Source organism: Salvelinus fontinalis, chromosome 22, assembly GCF_029448725.1.
Source record: "Salvelinus fontinalis isolate EN_2023a chromosome 22, ASM2944872v1, whole genome shotgun sequence".
In the NCBI taxonomy this organism is placed as follows: domain Eukaryota; kingdom Metazoa; phylum Chordata; class Actinopteri; order Salmoniformes; family Salmonidae; genus Salvelinus; species Salvelinus fontinalis.
This window is the reverse complement of record NC_074686.1, coordinates 32,153,721-32,172,351: the sequence shown is the minus strand read 5'-3', so window position 1 is coordinate 32,172,351 and position 18,631 is coordinate 32,153,721. Positions and strand designations below refer to the sequence as shown.

The 18,631-nt window shown below is 40.8% G+C and overlaps 2 protein-coding genes across 4 annotated transcripts in view; one reads left to right on the top strand and one right to left on the bottom strand.

The window, feature by feature from the left end:
- The window catches only part of LOC129820207 (protein NDRG1-like), a 25,945-nt gene extending 17,865 nt beyond the window's left edge, over window positions 1-8,080 (top strand). Inside the window, exons 11-16 of the mRNA XM_055877209.1 lie at window positions 803-865; window positions 1,062-1,113; window positions 1,453-1,500; window positions 5,792-5,827; window positions 6,137-6,188; window positions 6,556-8,080. Coding sequence (XP_055733184.1) covers window positions 803-865; window positions 1,062-1,113; window positions 1,453-1,500; window positions 5,792-5,827; window positions 6,137-6,188; window positions 6,556-6,770 — 466 coding nt within the window. The 3' untranslated portion in view covers window positions 6,771-8,080. The remainder of the gene's footprint in view (window positions 1-802; window positions 866-1,061; window positions 1,114-1,452; window positions 1,501-5,791; window positions 5,828-6,136; window positions 6,189-6,555) is intronic.
- LOC129820208 (CCN family member 4-like) lies at window positions 7,696-18,631 on the bottom strand. Of its 3 annotated transcripts, none has more exons than XM_055877211.1 (6): window positions 17,824-18,619; window positions 16,553-16,661; window positions 12,485-12,773; window positions 11,829-12,083; window positions 9,456-9,649; window positions 7,696-9,204 (listed from the first exon to the last, which is right to left on the bottom strand). In XM_055877211.1, the coding sequence occupies exons 3-6, from the start codon at window positions 12,741-12,743 to the stop codon at window positions 8,899-8,901; spliced, it is 1,014 nt and encodes a 337-aa protein (XP_055733186.1). In that variant the 5' UTR covers window positions 12,744-12,773; window positions 16,553-16,661; window positions 17,824-18,619; the 3' UTR covers window positions 7,696-8,898. The 3 variants fall into 3 exon arrangements, with proteins under 3 accessions (XP_055733186.1, XP_055733187.1, XP_055733185.1); XM_055877212.1 differs by having other exon boundaries at window positions 16,599-16,661; XM_055877210.1 differs by lacking the exon at window positions 16,553-16,661 and having other exon boundaries at window positions 17,824-18,631.

The window sequence follows — 18,631 nt, the reverse complement described above, 5'->3', positions numbered from 1 at the left end:
CCATAACCCCACCACCACCATGGGGCACTCTGTTCACAACGTTGACATCATCAAACCACTCACCCACATGACGCCATACACCATGTCTGCCATCTGCCCAGTATAGTTGAAACTGGGATTTATCCGTGAAGAGTGCACTTCTCATGCGTACCAGTGGCCATCAAAGGTGAGCATTTGCCCTCTGAAGTCAGTTATGACACCGAACTGCATTCAGTTCAAGACCCTGGTGAGGACAACAAGCAAGCAGATGCGCTTCCTTGAAGGTTGACAGTTTGTGCAGAAATTCTTCAGTTGTACAAAGTTTGATCAGCTGTATGGGTGGCTGGTTTCAGACGATCCTGCAGGTGAAGAAGCTGGATGTGGAGGTCCTGGGCTAGTGTGGCTACACGTCGTCTGCGTTTGTGAGGAAGATTGGACGTACTGCCAAATTCTCTAAAACAATGTTTTATGGTAGAGAAATTAACATTAAAATTCTCTGGCAACAGCTCTGGTGGACATTCCTGCAGTCAGCATGCCAATTGCACGCTCCCTCAACTTGAGACATCTGTGGCATTGTGTTGTGTGACATCTCATTAAACATGGGATCAACACTTTACATGTTGCTTTTTATATTTTTGTTCAGTGTATATTTTATATACATACTCAAGTCTTCAAAGTCTTCCAGAGTACACTGAACATATATATGATCTATGTATTTCTAATATATTCAATGTCTCATGTGTTTAATAGTATATTTATTATATTTGTAATATATGTATGTTAATTTTGTGCCTCAATGATATCCCACCTTTTCCCATCCCAGCCGGCGGGATCTGGAGATTGAGAGGCCCATTCCTGGTGGAAAAGTCACCGTCAGAACCCTGACGTGAGTTCCAAACCTTCTGACTTTCACCATACCTCAATCACCTCACATGGCATATTGCTAGAGCCCTGAGTTTTCCCTGACCTGGAAACTCTGGGCCCTAGTTATAGCCTGGTCACATAGTCGAGGAAACACTTGGCCCTGTAATCCTCTAACCCAACAGGTTGAAATTTGTTCCAATTCCTGTTATTGCTCTCAGGTGTCCTTCTCTGTTGGTGGTAGGAGACAGCTCTCCGGCCGTTGACGCTGTGGTAAGTTCAAGTACACACTCTGTAATCCTAAATGTCATAAACAAATCATTAACGATAATGCCTCTTGTCCTCATTCCCGGTCCCTAGGAACATGTGTTGATGCATTGAACATTCGCCTAAGTTAACAGGAGATTTTTAAAGATTAACAATGGACGGTTAAAAATGTTGTTTATGATTAAAATATGGGACAAAATAGGGAAAGAAGTCAAACACAACTATAACAATTCTAGCAATGAAATATTACTCCCCCAATTCCTTTAATTTGACTACCTATTTCTCTACTATGGTAAATGAATGATATTTAGTCGCTAAATTAGACTCTGTACTTTGCGTCCACAGGTGGAGTGCAATACTAAGCTGGACCCGACAAAGACCACACTGCTGAAGGTGAGTGGCCTCCAACAATCTCCCTCCTGCTGCTCATAACAGATCTGATCATGGAAAGACGATCACTGATAAGCTTCCAGTAGCTCAGTAATGACCTGGTGATTGATTTGCTAGCCTTGCCACAGGCCGAGGCTACTGCTGCTGTACCCAGCCTCCAGGGTCCTGTTCATTAGGCATGTAATATAATACGTTTCGCAACGGAAAACAAAAACTTGCATTATTTATTGCACGAAGTCCAGCAAGAGGCCTCCCTGTTTGAGTTTGTTGACCTCTGTTTGATTCCTGATGAACATGACCCATATCACAATTCTTCCTGTTTGACCTACTACTTAGGCTTACCTATGAAATGCATGACCCCGGCTGTGACCAAATGGGCACGTCATACCAACATTAACTGTTAACTGTCCAGAGGCTAAGGGAAATGGTCACTTGTTGTTAATGGACACGTGTTGTTAATGTTAATGGTCACGTGTTGTTAATGTTAATGGACACGTGATGTTAATGGACACGTGATGTTCATGTTAATGGACACGTGATGATAATGTTAATGGACACGTGTTGTTAATGTTAATGGACACGTGTTGTTAATGTTAATGGACACGTGTTGTTAATGTTAATGGACACGTGTTGTTAATGGACACGTGTTGTTAATGGACACGTGATGTTAATGGACACGTGATGTTAATGTTAATGGACACGTGATGTTAATGTTAATGACACGTGATGTTAATGGACACGTGTTGTTAATGTTAATGGACACGTGATGTTAATGGACACGTGATGTTAATGGACACGTGATGTTAATGGACACGTGTTGTTAATGGACACGTGATGTTAATGTTAATGGACACGTGATGTTAATGTTAATGGACACGTGTTGTTAATGTTAATGGACACGTTATGTTAATGGACACGTGTTGTTAATGTTAATGGACACGTGTTGTTAATGGACACGTAATGTTAATGGACACGTTATGTTAATGTTAATGGACACGTGTTGTTAATGGACACGTAATGTTAATGTTAATGGACACGTGTTGTTAATGGACACGTAATGTTAATGGACACGTTATGTTAATGTTAATGGACACGTGATGTTAATGGACACGTGATGTTAATGGACACGTGATGTTAATGTTAATGGACACGTGATGTTAATGTTAATGACACGTGATGTTAATGTTAATGGACACGTGATGTTAATGTTAATGGACACGTGATGTTAATGGACACGTGATGTTAATGTTAATGGACACGTGATGTTAATGTTAATGACACGTGATGTTAATGGACACGTGATGTTAATGGACACGTGATGTTGATGTTAATGGACACTTAATGTTAATGGACACGTAATGTTAATGTTAATGGACACGTGATGTTAATGTTAATGGACATGTGATGTTAATGGACACGTGATGTTAATGTTAATGGACACGTGATGTTAATGGACACGTGATGTTAATGTTAATGGACACGTGATGTTAATGGACACGTGATGTTAATGGACACGTGATGTTAATGTTAATGGACACGTGTTGTTAATGTTAATGGACACGATATGTTAATGTTAATGGACACGTGTTGTTAATGTTAATGGACACGTGATGTTAATGGACACGTGATGTTAATGGACACTTAATGTTAATGGACACGTGATGTTAATGGACACGTGATGTTAATGTTAATGGACACGTGATGTTAATGGACACGTGATGTTAATGGACACTTAATGTTAATGGACACGTGTTGTTAATGGACACGTGATGTTAATGGACACTTAATGTTAATGGACACGTGATGTTAATGGACACGTGATGTTAATGTTAATGGACACGTGATGTTAATGGACACTTAATGTTAATGGACACTTAATGTTAATGTTAATGGACACGTGATGTTAATGGACACGTGATGTTAATGTTAATGGACACGTGTTGTTAATGGACACGTGATGTTAATGGACACTTAATGTTAATGGACACTTAATGTTAATGGACACTTAATGTTAATGTTAATGGACACGTGATGTTAATGGACACGTGATGTTAATGTTAATGGACACGTGTTGTTAATGGACACGTGATGTTAATGGACACGTGATGTTAATGTTAATGGACACTTAATGTTAATGGACACGTGATGTTAATGGACACGTGATGTTAATGTTAATGGACACGTGATGTTAATGTTAATGGACACGTGATGTTAATGGACACGTGATGTTAATGGACACGATGTTAATGTTAATGTTAATGGACACGATGTTAATGTTAATGTTAATGGACACGTGATGTTAATGGACACTTAATGTTAATGGACACGTGATGTTAATGTTAATGTTAATGGACACGTGATGTTAATGTTAATGGACACGTGATGTTAATGGACACTTAATGTTAATGGACACGTGATGTTAATGTTAATGGACACGTGATGTTAATGGACACGTGATGTTAATGTTAATGGACACGTGATGTTAATGGACACGTGATGTTAATGGACACGTGATGTTAATGTTAATGGACACTTAATGTTAATGGACACGTGATGTTAATGTTAATGGACACTTAATGTTAATGGACACGTGATGTTAATGGACACGTGTTGTTAATGTTAATGGACACGTGATGTTAATGGACACGTGATGTTAATGGACACGTGTTGTTAATGTTAATGGACACGTGATGTTAATGGACACGTGATGTTAATGTTAATGGACACGTGATGTTAATGTTAATGGACACGTGATGTTAATGGACACGTGATGTTAATGTTAATGGACACGTAATGTTAATGGACACGTAATGTTAATGGACACGTGATGTTAATGTTAATGGACACGTGTTGTTAATGTTAATGGACACGTGATGTTAATGGACACGTGATGTTAATGTTAATGGACACGTGATGTTAATGTTAATGGACACGTGATGTTAATGGACACGTAATGTTAATGGACACGTGATGTTAATGTTAATGGACACGTGTTGTTAATGTTAATGGACACGTGATGTTAATGGACACGTGATGTTAATGGACACGTAATGTTAATGGACACGTGATGTTAATGTTAATGGACACGTGTTGTTAATGTTAATGGACACGTAATGTTAATGGACACGTAATGTTAATGGACACGTGATGTTAATGTTAATGGACACGTGTTGTTAATGTTAATGGACACGTGATGTTAATGTTAATGGACACGTGTTGTTAATGTTAATGGACACGTGATGTTAATGTTAATGGACACGTGATGTTAATGGACACGTAATGTTAATGGACACGTGATGTTAATGTTAATGGACACGTGTTGTTAATGTTAATGGACACGTGATGTTAATGGACACGTGATGTTAATGTTAATGGACATGTGATGTTAATGGACACGTGTTGTTAATGTTAATGGACACGTGATGTTAATGGACACGTGATGTTAATGGACACGTGTTGTTAATGTTAATGGACACGTGATGTTAATGTTAATGGACATGTGATGTTAATGGACACGTAATGTTAATGGACACGTGATGTTAATGGACACGTGATGTTAATGGACACGTGATGTTAATGTTAATGGACACGTAATGTTAATGGACACGTGATGTTAATGGACACGTGTTGTTAATGTTAATGGACACGTAATGTTAATGGACACGTGATGTTAATGGACACGTGATGTTAATGGACACGTGATGTTAATGGACACTTAATGTTAATGGACACGTGATGTTAATGTTAATGGACACGTGATGTTAATGTTAATGGACACTTAATGTTAATGTTAATGGACACGTGATGTTAATGGACACGTAATGTTAATGTTAATGGGCACGTGTTGTTAATGGACACGTGTTGTTAATGTTAATGGACACGTGTTGTTAATGGACACGTGATGTTAATGGACACGTGATGTTAATGGACACGTGATGTTAATGTTAATGGACACGTGATGTTAATGGACACGTGATGTTAATGGACACGTGATGTTAATGTTAATGGACACTTAATGTTAATGGACACGTGATGTTAATGGACACGTGATGTTAATGTTAATGGACACGTGATGTTAATTGACACGTGATGTTAATGGACCTTGTTGTTTGCTGAGACAGTGTTATATATTAAATGGGAGGTTTTTTGTGTAATGAAGAGTTATGGCGGGTGACTAATGTTGTCCCGCTGATGACGTGCTACCTTAACTCTGCTCTCTTGAATGACGCACCCCATGAGGTGTTAACTGACTCCAAACTCATAGCCTCTTTCTTTTCTCCCCTCCTCCATCCAGATGGCTGATTGTGGAGGCCTGCCCATGGTTGACCAGGTGTGTTTCTAGCTTGTTAACACGTTCACGGAGGCCGGGCGGATTGGGGTGGCCAAGGGATAACAGTTAAGGGGCTAACACAGGGCAGCTTCACTTAAGAGCATTAGTGACAGTAGCAATGAGGCACGGACGTCAGGATGGAGAGTTTATACCCAGCTCAGCACCATCTGCTACAACAGCTGTCATACATACGCCTCTCATTATCACAGAGTCTGTAGGATATGCCATGAATCTGTCAGTTGATATGTCATTATGTGGATAATAACAGGGGGAAAAAGTGCCTAGCTTTATCATTTGCTCTCTCAACAGCCTGCAAAGCTGACAGAGGCCTTCAAGTACTTCATTCAGGGAATGGGCTACAGTAAGTACACACTCTCTCTGTGTAACCAACGCTGACCAGTAATCATATTAACATTAGGTATGTAGAAATATAAAAGCCTGTTACCCTATTAGTGTGGCTGCCAACTAATAATATGGATCTTCACGACAACCTGTAAAAATGACATTGTCTAGAACTAGGAGATGAGTAACTTCACCTTCAGATTACACATTTAGACAACAGGAAGTCTGTTACCTGTTCTGTAATGATTAAATACAATATATTACATAATGCCCTCAATAGGAATTCAGCTGACCATGGACACAGGAGTGTGAATGGATCATTAAACTCCTCCTGTTCCCCCTGCCTCCTTTCCCTCCCCCTTCTCTCCTCTTCCTCCTTCCCTCAGTGCCTGCTGCCAGCATGACCAGACTGGTCCGCTCTCGCACGGCGTCCGGATCCAGCATCCACTCCATGGAAGGCAACAGGAGCCGGTCTCACACCAATGAGGGAAACCGAAGCCGGTCACACACCAACGAGAAGCGTGGCCGCTCCCACACAGACAGTATGGAAGGCACAGCAAACCGCAGCGCCGCTCTCAAGTCCACCGAAGTGTCCTGCTAGACGACCCTTAACCTCGACCTTTAACCTCCAGCCCCCTGGTTCCTGCTGCTCTGCCACTAACCACTCTCTCTCACACACACACACACACACACACACACACACACACACACACACACACACACACACACACACACACACACGATTCCATTCAATGCAATTGGGATGCCCCCAATTGGAGAATGTTTTCTCTATGCAAAGAGTTGTTTTTGTAAAGATATGCAAGTATATACTACTGCATAATAAAGGAAATTCTGTAGATGAAAAAAAATAAACTGATCCCTTCCCATCTGCAGAGTCCGGTGGAATATCTAGGTGTTAGGGGCAACGCAGCTGAGCGACACTGCAACAGAGAATGTGGGAGATAGCTGTGGCTGAATAGTGACACCGCAACGGAGAATGTGGGAGAAAGCTGTTGCTGCAGAGCGAGTACCTAGTACACCAGTTTGTACATTTTTCTTTTAAATCTCTCATTAGGATTTTTTTGTTTGTTTGTAGTGTTTTATCACATCTGACACAGTTTTCTTAAATACGTACCTGACTGTAAATGAGTGCTTCTTTCTGTTCTCATTGTGGTTGTTCATTAACTTTTCAGTGTTATAATTCATGTTCTGTGTGGTATAGGATAGACAGTGTTAGGCCTAGATGTGGAGAAAGAATAGGGAGGCAAGTGGATAGTTTCTTTGCTCAAATTGATTTGTCTTTGAAACCGTGGGAAGGAGGGAATCGGAAATGTATCATGTGCATACAACACATTCCTGTAACCATTCCTCTGTTTTATGATGTTGTCCATTCATTTTGAGTTAAGTCTCCTGGATGTTCTGTATCTGTCAACTCTGTGGAATCAAACAATTGTAACTGTTCTATTCTAGAACATTCCAAAATACGCTATTCTTTTCATTAATCAAACACAAAACACTAAATCGAACAGCTTTGCATCCTATTGCTTTATTAACAGATCATTGCTTCAGACAAAAGTTTTTATTTTCAATATTTTTTTGTGTGTGTATGTAAATGTTTTCTATGCAATCAAGCACGGCAGAACAAAGATGTGCCATGGAAACCTTCTCTGATTTATTCAAGTTATTTTGTTGTGATGGATTTGAGAGAGTCAAGCCGATAGATCCACATAATGTAATGTGAGGATAGTTATCCATAGAACGTATCAAAAACCCTCCCACTCTTACTTGCACTACAGCAACACAGGCCTACATCGCTTTGTAAAGATGCACTGCCTAATGCTGTAGATGAGAAGCATTACATATGGCATAACAGTTTTGTATTTATTTAATAAATAAAAACCTATAACTTTTTGTCCTGGTTTTGTGATTACTTCAATGATCATAAGTAGAATGTGACGTTGTAAGAATGACACCACACTTCCACAGATGGATATTTAACCATATATAGTACATGCATTCTATAGTAGCATCTCACGCCGTCTCTTACTCATTATTCAATTCAGAGCCACGTGATCAAACCAATCTTTACATGAGTGTGGACGAGATTTCGTGAAACTTGTTTCTGTGACTTTCAAAAAATACCTGTATGGCAAAAAAAAATCAATCATTTAGTATTGAATAAATTAAAACTAAAATATTTCACACTCATTCCCAAAACAACCCTATACAGAGCATAAAGATATGCTGAAAAAAATCCTCACGTTTAAATATCCCCTTAAAGAAAAATACTTTGGGTGGGATTCAATCCAATGCAAGATATAGAGCAGCACACTATAACAGACTTGTAAAGGTAATTTAGGCTTGACTGTCTGTTGTATGGTGCTGTGCCCTATAACGCGCCTCGGATTGAATACCTGCCTTTATGTATACAAACATAACATTTTTCGGAAGTTCTGACAAAAAACGTTTGAGGAAAGGAAAAGAAGATCAAAATGTAGGTAGATGGAAGTTTAGGGCTCTACTCCGTATCACTGAAGTTTAGTGTTACAGCGTGATTAAAATTTAAAGGCAATGTTCTCGTGTTAGCGACGGCTGCATTCACGGTAAACACTGCATATGTTGGGTCAATCAGAAATGACCTTTAAATTTATATTGTGCAATCTGTAACGCTTCAGCGATCCAGACTGAATAGAGCCCTTAATAAGCTTACGGCTAATTATTGAAATGTCTCAGTTCACGATCTCAGGGTAGCCATAGTAATTCTCCAGCTCGGCGAAGATGTCGTTGGGGTTCCTGCAGCTGAGGTTACAGAAGCAGGCGTTGATCCACATGACCTGCCAGGTGAACAGGGCCCCGTTGGGACACATAAACTCCACGTCGATGGTCTTGGACTTGTAGGGAATGCAGCAGCGATGGTCCGTGGCCACGCACACCCCACAGTATTTAGGCCAGTAAGGCTGCTTACTCACACAGCCCGAGATTGTGAAGTTTTTTGGCTGTTCTTCTCTGTAGATGTTCAGACAGTTCTTCCCTGGCTGAGAGCGATGAGAGAGCGAAAGAGAAAGAGGACAAGTTGAATGATTGAATCAAGGCTTTGTAATGTTCCTATAATATTGTGAATGTTGTATTTTTTTTAGGTGAACTCTTCAATATAGATATCATGAACAAACATTTGACCTCTATGCAATGCATGTGCGTCTATGCATGCATGCACATGTGTGTCTGTGTCCACGTGTGCGTGCATATTTGAGCGTGGAAGTGTGTCTGTGCAAGTCAGTACATGTACCTTGATGTGCTTGGTGATGTCCACCCCACAGGGCCGTATGTTGCAGAGGCGGGACTCTTTCACCATCTCACACCTCTCGTTGGCGTTGGAGACGCGCAGTGACAGACCTCGACCACACGTCTTAGAACAGATACTCCAGGAGGTGGTCTGGATCACACAGTTCCTGCTCCGGCCCTGAGCCTCAGCAGGAAGACCTATGTCAACACAGACAGACAGACACACAGACACACAGACAGACAGACAGACAGACAGACACTTTTGTGAGTGTAATGTTTACTGTAAATTTGTATTGTTTATTTCACTTTTGTTTATTATCTACTTCACTTGTTTTGTCAATGTTACCATATGTTTCCAATGCCAATAAAGGCCTTAAATTGAAATTGAATTGAGAGAGAGAAGAGGGAGAGTGTCTGACAGACCAACCAACCTGCACATGTCCCCTATGCCATTGTCATTGTTATTGTTCAATGTATGATACTTTTTCCCGTGATTATTGTTGACAATATTGGTTGGTATTATTTAATTATGTTAATATTGGAAATCTCAAAAGTAAGCTTATGTCATGCCAATAAAGCAAATTGAATTGAATTGAGAGAGAGATACGTAGCTAGATAGAGAGAGCAATAGAGAGAGATACATGGAGAGAGAGAGATACAGAGAGAGAGATACATAGAGAGAGAGAGAGAGATGCATAGATAGAGAGAGATGCATAGATAGAGAGAGATACATGGAGAAAGAGAGATACATAGAGAGAGAGATACATAGAGAGAGAGAGAGATGCATAGATAGAGATACACATGATGGTGAGAGAGAGATACATGGAGAAAGAGAGATACAAAGAGAGAGCGTGTGAGAGAGAGATGCAAAGATAGAGAGAGATACAAAGAGAGCGAGAGAGAGAGATACATAGAGAAAGAGACATACAGAGAGAGAGAGAGAGAGAGAGAGAGATACATAGATAAAGAGAGATACAAAGAGAGAGAGAGAGAGATACATAGAGAAAGAGAGATACAAAGAGAGCGAGAGAGATACATAGAGAAAGAGAGATACAAAGAGAGTGAGAGAGAGAGAGATACATAGAGAAAGAGACATACAGAGAGAGAGAGAGAGAGAGAACGATACATAGATAAAGAGAGATACAAAGAGAGAGAGAGAGAGACATAGAGAAAGAGAGATACAACGAGAGCGAGAGAGAGAGATACATAGAGAAAGAGACATACAGAGAGAGAGAGAGAGAAACAAAGAGAGCGAGAGAGATACATAGATAAAGAGACATACAGAGAGAGAGAGAGCGAGACATAGAGAAAGAGAGAAACAAAGAGAGAGTGAGAGAGATACATAGAGAAAGATACATACAGAGAGAGAGAGAGATACATAGAGAAAGAGACATACAGAGCGAGAGAGAGAGAGAGATACATAGAGAAATAGACATACAGAGAGAGAGAGAGAGAGAGAGAGAGATACATAGAGAAAGAGACATACAGAGAGAGAGAGAGAGAGAGAGATACATAGAGAAAGAGACATACAGAGAGAGCGAGAGAGAAAGATACATAGATAAAGAGAGAGAGACAGAGAATAATAACAATTGAATACGGGCAGTGACATAATTATTCATCAAAACTGGACCTAATAGCTTGTTGCCATGAGAAGTGCTTTTACCTTCAAGATTGATAGTTGTGCAAGGGTGACAGTTCTCGTTGCTATTTTGTATTTTTAACCAAAACAAACATTCTCTAGTAAATCCAAGTTCTCTTTTGGCTTTGCACACTACTGGCCAGGATCGCTGAGCACTTGAACTACCCAAAAATAACACTGAGACACAGAGAGAGTGAGAGTGTACAGGAAAAGCGTTTGGTCTTCTCTTACACAGCTGCACCTCTGCTCCTCCCTGGAGTAACAACCTACGCCCACACCCTAGTCCACCACAGATACTGTTCCAAGAACCCACACAACATACTGCTGCAACAGCAGCACTACCTGTGAGCTACACTGAAGCACTGTCCTCAAACTATTTTGCTTCACAATTCACAAAGGAATACCCAATATGCACCTGTGTTATTAGTGTTTTAAGATTCTCAATAGATACATATCAACTGTAACATACTGCAGTGGAGGCTGGTGACGGGAGGACAGCTTGTAGCAATGACTGGAATGGTATCATACTGTTCCATTCATTCCATTCCAGTCATTAGTATGAGCATGTCCCCACATTTTAAGTGACACCAGCCACCATTGATTGACTGATTAAATTAATGATTGTTGAGAGCTCTTACAAAAGACATCCCAATGTATGTATTCTGATACTTACAAATGGCATAATAAAACATGACCTTAACCTTAATTGATTGATTGATTGATGGATCTGTGTCCTACCCTCCACTGCATGTCTTGGAGGAGTCTTCCTCCCCTTCTTGGGCTCGTCACAGATCCACTGTTCACAGCAGCGTCCGGGGATCTTGACCCTCCTCGGGTTCTGGCACCACACCCGGGGAGGCTGGGAGTCCGTACACAGGGTCACGCACCCGATAGCCCCGTTCACACACAGACACTGGTATTTACAGCTGGGCTTGAAGCTCTGCCCGTTCCGGTAGATCACACCGTCATGCTCGCAGCCCGTGCCAACCATATCTGGCAAAGAAGGTCAGGACAGAAGTCTTACATCACAGAGAGACACACAGTGGTAATGATGACAAGGTAATGTAGCAGCTTTTGTTTTTAGTGACATCTGAACAATAACAAACATGTCATGACATCGGGTAATATGATTATGAAACATGTTCACTTTTTAATTGTTAATTTGTCATTACATTTCTCATTTTCTTCAAGGATTATGTTACTAGATGTGCAATTAGTGTGTTGGGGCATGATGATAGCAGTGTTACTGTGACTTATGATTGGTGTCTTTAGTCATTGTCTTACGTCAGATAGCGAGTTGATTCCACCTACACTCGGTTGAGGGACGAGCGTGGTGTAAAGTGACACGATTTGACGTAAGACAACGGTCTTTAGTAGGTTAGAATGACACTTACATGCACACACTCCTTTTTCGTACCTCGGCTTGTCCGCGCTGTAGTCGCAGTACAATCCCTTATGGTAGTCACAGGTGTCTGCCTCGTTGCACTCCTCCCCCACCTGCCTGGCGCAGGCCTTGCAGCAGTCACAGCCGTCCATGAGCAGGCTCACTCCTGCGGGGCAGGGGGGGAGGACCGGGGGGCACTCACAGGGCCAGTGGCAGTACTGGGTCCGGTTGTATGGCTCCAGGTCTGTGGGTTCTGTTAGGGGCAGCATTGCAGTGGAATTCTGGGTCTGGGAGTAGGCCTAGATGAGAGGGACAAGGAGGAGTTAGGGTTATGCGCTCTCGATATGCATAATACATATTTTAGTTTGGTATGGTCAAACGCTATGACCTTGTAACACAATAAACCATGTAAGTAGAGAACAGACATCCCTAAGGCATCAAATATGTATTTTCTCTGAGTAGGCTACCATATCTGGGACAATTTAAAACACTTCTCAGCACTCGGTTGAAGTAGCAACAGTACAGGAGAATAATAGTCTGTTACATAAGCAGTATTAATTCACCCAAAGGAATAAAGTCATAATTCACTTCATCTACTTCATCTTTTCATTTCCAACCTGTCCTAATTAACTCCCTCTCGTTCGGCCAACGACGTAATAGACCCAAATTCCCTTATTTGGCTGGATAAATGTTGCACCTCCCGAATGGGCTTAAAGGTCTGGTTTGCAGGCCTTCTTTATAGCAATGTTGAATTACAGGGTAACGGAGAGACAATTACATTTTAGTCCTTTAGGCGACGTGCTTACCCAGAGCGACATACAGGAGCAATTAGAGTTAAGTTGCTTGCCCAAAAGCACACCTAGTTAACTTGGGGATTCAACCTCTCAGTTTCTGGCTCAACACTCTTAACCGCTAGGCTACCTGCTGTTCCACAGGTCTTGAGTTAGTAGGCCTGTCCCATGGCCAAGGCTACATTTGAAAAAATGATTTCATCAATATGATACTGGCTAGTCTAGGTAATACTTGATTCCTGTCTACATAATATTCTGGCTGTATATTATTCAGCCTATTTCTCATATTGTTTCTTTGAAATTATAAAGTATGTTCATAGCTGAAGTGACAAAACAAGTTCAATAAAAGGTGTCCAACATTTTGCCTAATGAATATTGCCTGTACAAACTATATATTCATGCCAAGATCAGTAACAGAACATTTTTAAAGCACTCATAAACAGATGCTGTCTGAACAAGCCACCAGGGAGAGTTTTACAACCAAACAAATGGCGGTTGGTCTTGGATCCAGACTGTATGAGTCCCTTCATAGGGAACTGGCCCGTCCACTGGTTCAGACTGGCTATAAAGATGATTTTTAATCTAGGATCCAGAGTGTATGAGTCCCTTCATAGGGAACTGGCCCGTCCACTGGTTCAGACTGGCTATAAAGATGATTTTTAGTCTAGGATCCAGAGTGTATGAGTCCCTTTATAGGGAACTGGCCCGTCCACTGGTTCAGACTGGCTATAAAGATGATTTTTAGTCTAGGATCCAGAGTGTATGGGTCTCTTCTGAGGAAACTGGCCCGTCCACTGGTTCAGACTGGCTATAAAGATGATTTTTAGTCTAGGATCCAGAGTGTATGGGTCTCTTCTGAGGAAACTGGCCCGTCCACTGGCTCAGACTGGCTACAAACATGATTCTTAGTCTAGGATCCAGAGTGTATGAGTCCCTTCATAGGGAACTGGCCCGTCCACTGGTTCAGACTGGCTACAAACATGATTCTTAGTCTAGGATCCAGAGTGTATGGGTCTCTTCTGAGGAAACTGGCCCGTCCGCTGGCTCAGACTGGCTACAAACATGATTCTTAGTCTAGGATCCAGACTGTCTGAGTGTGAAGAGAGCATGACTTCCTTGTATGAGTCAGGACACAGAATGTTCTACAACACATTATTACAGATCAAGTAGCCAGATCGCCTAATGGTCTAATTTAAAATGTCATACATTCTATTTTGGCTGTGCCTTGCATGCCATCTGCGGGCCAAAATGTTGTGACTACTCTTATTTCTAATGTCTGAACATTCAACAGCAGACACTTTTTGGGGAACTTTCTTCAGAATCAGAACATATTGGGCGGGTTTCACAGACCGGTTTCCAGCCTAGGCCTGTCTCAATAGAGATTCTCTATCGAAATCACTTTTTAGTCCAGGACCAGGCTTAATCTGTGTCCGGGAAACCGGCGCATTGAAAACAATATTAACTCTTGTTGTTACTGTCATAACAGCAACCACTGCCTCCAGTATGGGCCGATCAACACTGCTTAACGAACTTGTCTTGGAGATTCCCATACAGCTTACTGCAGGGTAGAATTCTCTATTACAAACTGGGTGGTTTTAGCCCTGAATGCTGATTGGTTGACAGCCGTGTGATATCAGACCGTATACCACAGGTATGACAAAACATGTATTTTTACTTCTCTAATTACATTGGTAACCAGTTTAGAATAGCAATACGGCACTTTGGGGGTTTGTAGTATCTGGCCAATATACCAAGGCTAAGGGCTGTATCCAGGAAGTCCGTGTTGCGTCATGCTTAAGAACAACCCGTAGCATTCTTGTGTTCTAACTACCCTCTAGTCAAAGTGCTCTGAACAAATTAAGGGAATCGTTCACAAACAATGGCACATTCTAAGATCCGATGATGGTATCAGTAATGTGTTTTCGGACCTTCCCTTGGTCATATTCTCGCGGGGCAGAAAACTCAGAGATCAATTGGTAAGCTCTGATTTACCACCCCAAGATACCCCTGCACAACGTGTATTTGCGCCTCTACTGGATGGAAACTAGAAGCGTAATGGCTGTGCTCAATGCAATGGCACTTATAAATGTAGATCCTTTAAACACCTCCAAACAGGGAAACAGATCCCAATCTGTGCTTCACCAAGGCAGTTATTTAGTTTATAACTTGTCCTTGTGGTAAAAATTATGTGGGTAAAACAAAGCGCGAATTAAGCACCATTAGGTGCAAAAACTGGACTTACCCAGTTGCGGCCCACTTTTTGGAATAAAACTACTCGATTTCATCTCTATGTTACATTGGCATCGAACATGTCACCCTCCCTAGGAGAGGGGGTGACCTCGACAATTTATTGTTAAAACGAGAGGCTGCCTGGATCTTTAATTTAAAGACCCTTGCTCCCTTCGGTCTCAACGTAGACTTTGATCTGAAGCCATTCTTGTGATTATTGTGATTTTGCAATTGTAAATGTTTGTAGGCTTATGTAGCCAAATTGTATCTATGATAGTACGCCATCCATTAGTTTTTTGTATGCTGTTTAAATATATGCGAATTAACCAATGATATCAGGCCACACCCGGCCATGATTACAGACACCTGTGTGTGTCTTTAGACACTATATAAATGAGTCACCCTGCAGTGTTTGTCATTATACCCTGATGAAGACAGCTTGTCTGTTGAAATGTTGGACATAAATATTTCTTCATCTGAGCTCCTAGAGTGTGCGGCTCTCCTTTATTTTTTGAAGAACAACCTTTAACCATACCCCCGGTGCCTTATTGCTTAATTAAACCTCTCTAACCTCTTACATTTCAGCCTCAACATGTTAAATATCATAGAAACCAAAGAGCTTCTAATCCAGGTAAATTATACACACACAATTCATCTCCAATTCATTAATTGTAAAAAAGACCCCTTAATCATCTTATAAGTTTCTCATATTGTTTCTCTTAAGCTTCCTTTACGTTTTTCTAATAGATTTCTGTTAATAAATAGTAAATTCATGACGTGCATAGGAGGCTTAATACAGATCAATGAGGCTTAATCAAGAGTGTAGCACAGAGCCAGTAACCAGGGGGTTCTGCTGATGAAGCCCAGTCAGCTGTCATCAGGCTGTCAATCACACAACAACATCAGAGAACACGGATATGTCTCAAATGGTACTATGTTCCCTATATAGTGCACTACTTTTAAGCAGAGAAATATGGGCCATGGTTAAAAGTAGTTCACTATATAGGGAATAGGGTGCCATTAGGGACACAATCACAAAATGTCACTTTATGCTTCACATTGCGTTTTATGGGTGTTTCTCAAGGTAATGAAACCCACACGGACCACAACAACAACTGATCATGACATTAACAGTTTGTTGTCTTCATGTAGCTTCCCTTCTTTAACCTAAAAAGGAAGAGAAAGTAGAGAGGTGTAGTCAATAATGTCATAATATCCATATACATATGGCATAACAGGAAGTTGAATTGGGCTTTCTAATGAGATGACAAGCTTTGTGCATGTCGGTTTGGGTACATTGTTGCATAGTTGCATCATTCCTAACCCCCATCATATCTAGACAGCTGAAATTGGAGTTGAGATAAACCCGAATACCATGATGTGTTCAAGGTTATAACCTTTTGACCCTTTGTGTGACCTTGTGACCTTAAACAGACATATATCATCAAACGCTGTAAAGTGCTGAGACTGAAAATGTGATCAATCAATTGTCAATTATCTTGATGGAGGGTGTGTGATACAACATACGTTTGAGCCCAGCAAATCAGAGACGATGTGAGCAGTTTTAACTTTTGAAATCTATTGAGGTTCTTTAAAATCTTTCATGAGGACAATTAAACTAGAAAAAACTGAAACTTTGCTGTTTGTTGAGGCCATGCAAATAATAGTATTTTCCAATGACTTGTGGAATCTGGAGTAAAATACAAAACCTGACTCCACACAACCACAAGGTGGCAGTAAAGTATGACTAAGAATGGGATGTGTAAAAGGAATGCCGGGTGATCACAGTAGATCCAATGCCAGAGGAGTCAATTCTGCATAATTATCTTCTCTGATTCTGAAGCCTAAAGGTGACTAAGGAATCACATATTGGTAGGCCATTCAATATTCAATATAGCTTTTTCATCGTTAGCGACTATGTTTATATCTTAATTGGAAATTAGCAGTGGTGGAAAGTACTTAAGTGAAAAATACTTTAAAGTGCTACCTAAGTAGTTTTTTTTTTTGCATATCTGGACTAATATTTATATTTCTGATTACTTGTATTTTTATTCCACTACATTCCCAAAGAACTCCATACATTTTCCCTGACACACAAAAAAGTAGTTGTTACATTTTGAATGCTTAGCAGGACATGAAAATATTCCAACTCACACAATTATCAAGAGAACATCCCTGGTCATCCCTACTGCCTCTGATCTGGTGGACTTAAAATTCTAAATAAATCTAAATAAATCATAAGAGTCGGGTCTGGTACTTCAGAAAGAAATATATTTGCAAAATAAAGTTTCAACCATCTGTTAATAAAAATTATTATGACATTTCTCACCTTTTGAATCCCAGCTGCTATAAGAATCCACACCAGGAGCCAGCTCATCACTGGTTAGGAATTTTAAATTCATTGAACCCAGAATTACTCCTTTTCTAAAAACAAAATATTTTGCACTGCACAAGTCTCAGGCATTCTGCTTCTTCTAGTTGTCATCTCCTCCGCGAGGACCACTGTCTCGGACTGGGACTGGAGATGTTATTAAAGCTCGTGCTGCTGACGTCAGGTTTTAGGACGAGCCCCGCATTTTTCTAGCATAGCGCTCTGTCTTTTCCCTCTCCTCCACTCTCACCCGCTGCTCCTCAGGCACGAAAGCCTTTCATGAAGTTGAGGTGGCTTGTCAATAAGGGACAGTTCAACATTTATTAGGGGAAGGGTGGTGTTTTTCCAAAATAGGGGAGGATTGTCAAACCTTTTTTTTGCTTTGGGGAGGGTTAGGTTTTACGTTTGCCCTTTTGCAGGTTTTACTATATCATTTATTCCGTCCAAGACACATTTCGTCTGCTTGCGCCTCCCCTATGTCGAGGTGTCTTGATACTTCAATTATGCACTATGCTTTTCCTTTTGCTAACTATACCACAAGTCAATATAGTCTACCAGTCTAACTGCCCTCTATCCACCATTCATAGTGACAATAGTGGTAGGTGGATCGTTCGTCCAGATCTACAAAATGCTAACTAGTAATCATACCACACATAAATTCATTCAAAGCTGCACTAATTTTCAATAAATGCGGAGAGGCCAGGTATGTCATTGCTCATGAAAGAACAGTGAAGACATGAGACACACATTTCAAAAAGCTCCCTTA